The sequence below is a fragment of the Capsicum annuum genome, chromosome 2 (assembly GCF_002878395.1).
Source record: "Capsicum annuum cultivar UCD-10X-F1 chromosome 2, UCD10Xv1.1, whole genome shotgun sequence".
Classification (NCBI taxonomy): Eukaryota; Viridiplantae; Streptophyta; class Magnoliopsida; order Solanales; family Solanaceae; genus Capsicum; species Capsicum annuum.
The window spans coordinates 125,992,356-125,998,234 of NC_061112.1; the positions used below are offsets into that span (position 1 = coordinate 125,992,356).

A 5,879-nucleotide genomic window follows, 5' to 3' on the forward strand; every position below is an offset into this window, starting at 1 on the left:
AATATCTTCGACAAACCTGACATTTCTTGAAATAATGAACTGATTGTACCCCAAAAATATTCCAGGGAAAGCTCTGGGACTAAGCTTGTCCCTGTTTCTGGAAAGACTGGATACAAAACATAAGCACCCGAAAGGTTTAAGAAAATTATAATTGGGAACAGTTCCAAATAAAACCTGATACGGGGATTTCTGTTTCAATATAGAGGATGGAAATCTATTGATCAAATATGTAGCGGTGAGAAGACAATCACCCCAAAATCTTTTAGGAGCTTGAGACTGAAATAATAAAGCTCGACATGTTTCCAAGAGGTGTCTATGCTTTCTCTCAACTACACCATTCTGTTGTGGTGTTTCCACACAAGAAGTTTGATATAAAATACCCTTTGAGTGAAAAAACTCTTTAGGATCATTCCCTGTTCCCAATTCAAATGCATTATCAGATCGGATACTCTTAATCTTGATAGAAAATTGTCTTTCAATTAGAGATATAAAACATTGTAAAGTAGTGAGTGCATTAGACTTAGTAGATAAAAGAAAAGTCCAAGTACATCTTGAAAAATCATCTACTATAGTTAAAAAATATCTTTCTCCTTTATATGTAGGAATCTTATAGGGCCCCCAAGTGTCTATGTGGATTAGTTCAAAACAATACTTTGTTCCAATGGTACTTTTAGGAAAAGATGGTTTGGTTTGTCTTTCCATAGGACATATAGAACAAGGAAACTCCATTTTTTCACGACAATTTAACTTCAGGTAATGTATGTGCTTCATAGCATCAAAATTCAAGTGTCCTAATCTATTGTGCCACAAAATAATACTGGAAGAAGCTGAATATCCAAGAATATTTTTATTGATATTTCTGCTGGAAAGAGCAGTAGAACCATTGCTTAAAACAATATCATCCTTTTGACAGGTTGATTTAGAAGACAAACTAGACTTAAACTCTAGATTAGAATTCAAAGAAACTGGAGATAAAGATTTCTGAGGAATAGCCTGCATATAGGATGTGTTATCCTTCATCACATAGAGGCCTGTTAAAATATCACCAAGAACCAGTTCCTCTTAAAAAAGGGGCCTGCATTGTACAGGTAGATTTAGAATAGATAACGTCACAATCAAATTGATTACACAATTGAGAAACTGAGAGTAGATTGTGTTTAAATATGGGTACAAAAAACATATTATGAATTTCAAGTTCAGGAGTAAGGTGTAGACTTCCCACACAGTCCACCTTCACCTTGCAGGAATTGGACAAAGTGACTAAAATTGGATAAGAAAGAGTTGAGACATTGTGCAGTAAAGATTTATCAAATATCATGTGCTGAGATGCCCCAGAATCTATGATCCAAATGTGGTTAGTAATTTTAGAAAAGAAAGATCTAAAAGTAAAGACATGAAAACCATAATGCATACCAGCCAGATTTGTACTGGCCTCAGAAGTTGTTGTTGTAGAACCTGTTTGTACTGTTCTAAACATTTGAATCAATTTTTCACATTGCTCATTAGTGAATCCTTGATTGGTGACTATTTTATTGACAGTTCCTTCTTTGTTGAAGTCTTGTTCGATGGTTGCATTAGCTTGATAACTCCCAAAATTTTCATTTCTCTGCCAATTGAACTTAAAGTGTGCAGGATAACCAACAAATTTATAACAGTCTTCTTTGAGATGTCCACATTTCTTGCAATATTTGCAAAATAGATCATTCTTTTTATTCTCAGAACTTGAACTTCCTACTTGTCTCGTTGCCCTGTATTCTCTAGAATTCTTAGTAGTAGACAAATTTTGTCCAGAAATCATAAAGGCGGACGATTCAATAGTAAGGGAATTATTAGAATGAACTTCCCTTTGAGATTCTTCATGCAAAATTATAGAGTAAGCTTGAGCAGTGCTGGGAAGAGGCTTCATCATGAGAATGTTTCCTCTCACACCAGTAAAAGCATCATTAAGACCCATTAAAAATTGTATTAGTTGTTGGTCTTCATTCATTTTAATAATATGAGTCTTTGCTCCACAATCACAAGTACATTTGCAATTCATAAAGGTATTTAGGATTTTTAGTTGATCTCAAATTCTTTTCAATTTGGTAAAATAGCTTGCTACATCATTAGTACCTTGACTGACATTATTGAGCTCCCTTTGCAACTGAAAAAGCCTTACTCCATCGGCTTGACCATATTGATCTTCTAGCTCAATCCAAAGCTCCCTAGCTGTCTGGGAGTAAATTATGCTTTCAGAAATTTCCCTGCTAAGAGAGTTCAACAACCAAGCAATGACCATGTCATTGCATCTCCTCTACTGTTCAAACAGTGGTGAATCCCCAGCTGGGCATTTACAATCTCCAGTGATGAATCCAAGCTTGTTTTTAGCCGAGAGCGAGATAAGCACTCCTCTCCTCCAATTTCCATAGCACCTACCATCAAAAGTTATGTTCAGCAATAGCATACCTGGATTATCGGAAGGAGACAAGATATAAGGATGACAATTGTCCACTTGTAGAGATGTTTCCGATCCAGCTTTTTTAACGGGTGTTGATGAAGAAGAATCATCAACAGTAGTAGACATGATTTGAGAGAAATTCAGAAAGAAGATGTATGCTTCTATAGAAGCTTTGATACCATGAAATATTTCAAAGAATGAAAGAGCAAGAATTGAAAATTCTCTTCGTATTATTGTGTGTCATACCATATAGATTGCCATCGTATTTATACACAAAGAAAAACTAAAAAAGAAAAACCTAAAAGAATATTGTGAGCTGTCATTCTAGAATATTCTGCATAAACCGCCTCTAACTTATTCTGAAGATAAAAAATAAACTAAATATATACATGAATGGAAAAAATAAAAATAACCCTAAGACACGTACAGATGACAAGGCCCAATATGACTGATGACTTTAAGCGTGCATCTACTATCTTTATTTCTCTTCTTTTAGAAGCAGTAGAAACAGTGCAATTATTTTCTCCGGCAACAGTTATATGTGAGTTTTGATAGTTATATCATCTTCGAAGAAACAAGTTGCAGACAGAAGTCTAATTTGTTTCTCTTTTTCTCTCCATGTCTGCAACTTGTTTTTCGAAGACGATAAAAGTGGTTCTGCAACTTGTCCTATGTCTGCATCTTGTTTTTTGGAAATGAGATGGAAAACACCTTGGAATAAAATTAGACTTTCCTTTTATAATTGAATTTCCAACTCAGTGAAACAAAATTATTTTATGTGAGTTATAATGTGACGTGACGGTTGTTAGTTTTGAGAGGTAAAATGAGCTTATTCACTCTCAGCAAGGGTATTTTTGAGCCCAAAATCAAATGGAGGGTATAATTGATTCATTTTCAATAGTTGGATATTTTTTCATCCTTTTCGCTTAGGATTTTACTTTGCTTCCGTCATTAAAAAAGTCACTTTAAGTGGATTTTAAAATAATCTCAATAGAAAAATGATGTGGTAGCCTTAATTAGTGATGCATTTGCTTTTGCTATAGTACATTTGGTGCTCCAAGTATAAGCAAATATGCGTCAAAGTTCAAGACAATGAAAAAACTTAGTCTTTTTAACAAACTAGTAGTACTACATCTATTACCACCAGCTTGTTGACAATGACTATCGAAGGACGACAAGAGAGATCATTGAGTAAAAACTAATGGACACTTTTGAATATTCTCCACATAAACATGAGTGAGAATTGTTTGTTCAAAATGAAACATATGGAATTCTTGCCTCGCCTTGTGAAAATGTCAAGCATTTTCCTTTCTTGATTGCATAAAATTTCTGTTAGGCAATGTCAACGTGACGGCCTGAGAGAATGATATAGCAAAAGCAAAACTTCTCACGATAAATGAGTGATGCAATTTGGTACTCTCTCCGTTTTAAAAAGAATGATCTACTTTGACTTGACACAAAATTTAAGAAAATAAAGAAACTTTTGAATCTTGTGGCCTTAAATTAAAGTTGTGTCAAATGTACCAAAATTATTGGCATATTACAAATTATTGGCATATGGGAAAAACATCAAATTTGTACACAAGAAAAAAGGAATTTAAAAGCAAGGGAGTTAAGTCACACGCTTCGCTTCGATAAACTTTAGGAAAGAAGAATACTATAAGAGGAAAATGCTCAACTGCTTCAAACCAAGAAAACACCTAAGGGAAGCCATCGAAAAGATGCAAAATGCAAACAAAAATATGGGCAATATAGCACAAAGATGGAGAATTCTCAGTGGGAGTAACAATTGGGAAGACTTATTAGATCCACTTGACAATGATCTTCGTCGGTACCTCATTCATTATGGAGAAATGGTACAAGCAACTCGAGACGCCTTCAACAATGACAAGATGTCAAAGTATGCTGGAAGTTGCCGATATTCTAAGAAGAATCTCTTTTCTAAAACGGGGATTGAGATGTCCAATCCATTCAAATATGAGATAACCAAATATATTTACGCGACTTCATCTATACAAGTTGCAGAAGCATTCATCATAAAATCATTGTCGAGGGAAGCTTGGAGTAAAGAGTCAAATTGGGTTGGTTTTATTGCTGTGGCTACGGATGAGGGGAAAATCGCATTGGGAAGAAGAGATATAGTGATTACTTGGAGAGGAAGTGTTCAGACTATGGAATGGTTTAATGATTTTGATTTTATTCAAGTTTCAGCCCCGATAATCTTTGGTGAAAATTCTGTACCCAAAGTTCATCACGGTTGGTATTCCCTTTATACTTCTGAAGATTCACGATCACCATTCAATAAGGCCAGTGCTAGAGACCAGGTAAATCCATTGAGCTCTAACGGAATAACAAAAATGTTTTGCAATAAAAGGGCTAGAAATTACTACTATTTCATTTTACTTGGCCCATATATATTAACTTGGCAAAACGTTGAGAAATTTTATTAGAATTGTATTTTACTAAACTAACTTTGTAAATGACATTATAGAACTCTAAATTTGATTACTACTATACTTTGTGTAGTTAGTATATAATACTAAGATAGTATGAGGAAAAATGATAGTAAATCTCATGAAAATCGATTTTTAGTATTGATCCAAGTAAAATGAAACGGAGAGAGTAGATCTCTAAGTATTAGCGCACTAAAAATTATTATTGTCCCAAATACTAGTCGTTTTAACACACTAAATTTGTTTCCAACATATTTGATAAAAAACAGAAATCATTTATTATCTTATTTCACATTTACCATAATTAGTAATGTTTGGGTAGAGTAATAATCATGTTCTATTTAAGGTGCTTGGTGAAGTTCAAAGATTGGTGGAACTATACAAAAACGAGCAAGTTACCATAACAGTAACAGGGCATAGCATGGGGGCAGCCGCCGTAACATTAAATGCAGGGGATATGGTTTTCAATGGAATCAACAAAGGCTTTCCGGTCACAGCATTTCTATTTGCAAGTCCAAGAGTGGGAGATGAAAAATTCAAGAATGTCTTGTCCAAACTCGAACATCTTCGAGCTCTGAGAATTCAAAATGCCCCAGATATAGTTCCATATTACCCGTTGCTTGGCTACTCAGATGTTGGTGTCGAATTAATCATCGACACTAGGAAATCAGGCTATCTAAAAAGTCCTGGAGATCAAAGAAGGTGGCATAATATGGAATGTTACTTGCATGGAGTTGCTGGAACGCAAGGGTCAAAAGGAGGATTCAAGCTAGAAGTGGAACGGGATATTTCACTCGTTAACAAGCATTTGGACGCGTTAAAAGATGAATACAATGTACCTACTTCATGGTGGGTTGAGAAGAATAAAGGGATGGTTCAACAACAAGATGGATCCTGGATTCTCGTGGATCATGAAGATGACGAATTTTAGTTCTTTCTCCAGCAAAGATATATATATATATATATATATATATATATATATATATATA

At 34.6% G+C, this 5,879-nt stretch overlaps 1 protein-coding gene and 1 pseudogene across 1 annotated transcript; both read left to right on the plus strand.

Moving 5' to 3' along the window:
* Positions 1-5,879, plus strand: part of LOC107858131 — a 36,012-nt pseudogene that overhangs the window by 13,284 nt on the left and 16,849 nt on the right.
* Positions 2,418-5,832, plus strand: LOC107861189 (phospholipase A1-II 1). The gene is made up of 2 exons (XM_016706554.2): positions 2,418-4,761; positions 5,237-5,832. Exons 1-2 carry the CDS (start codon positions 4,108-4,110, stop codon positions 5,819-5,821), a joined length of 1,239 nt encoding a protein of 412 aa, XP_016562040.2. The 5' UTR covers positions 2,418-4,107; the 3' UTR covers positions 5,822-5,832.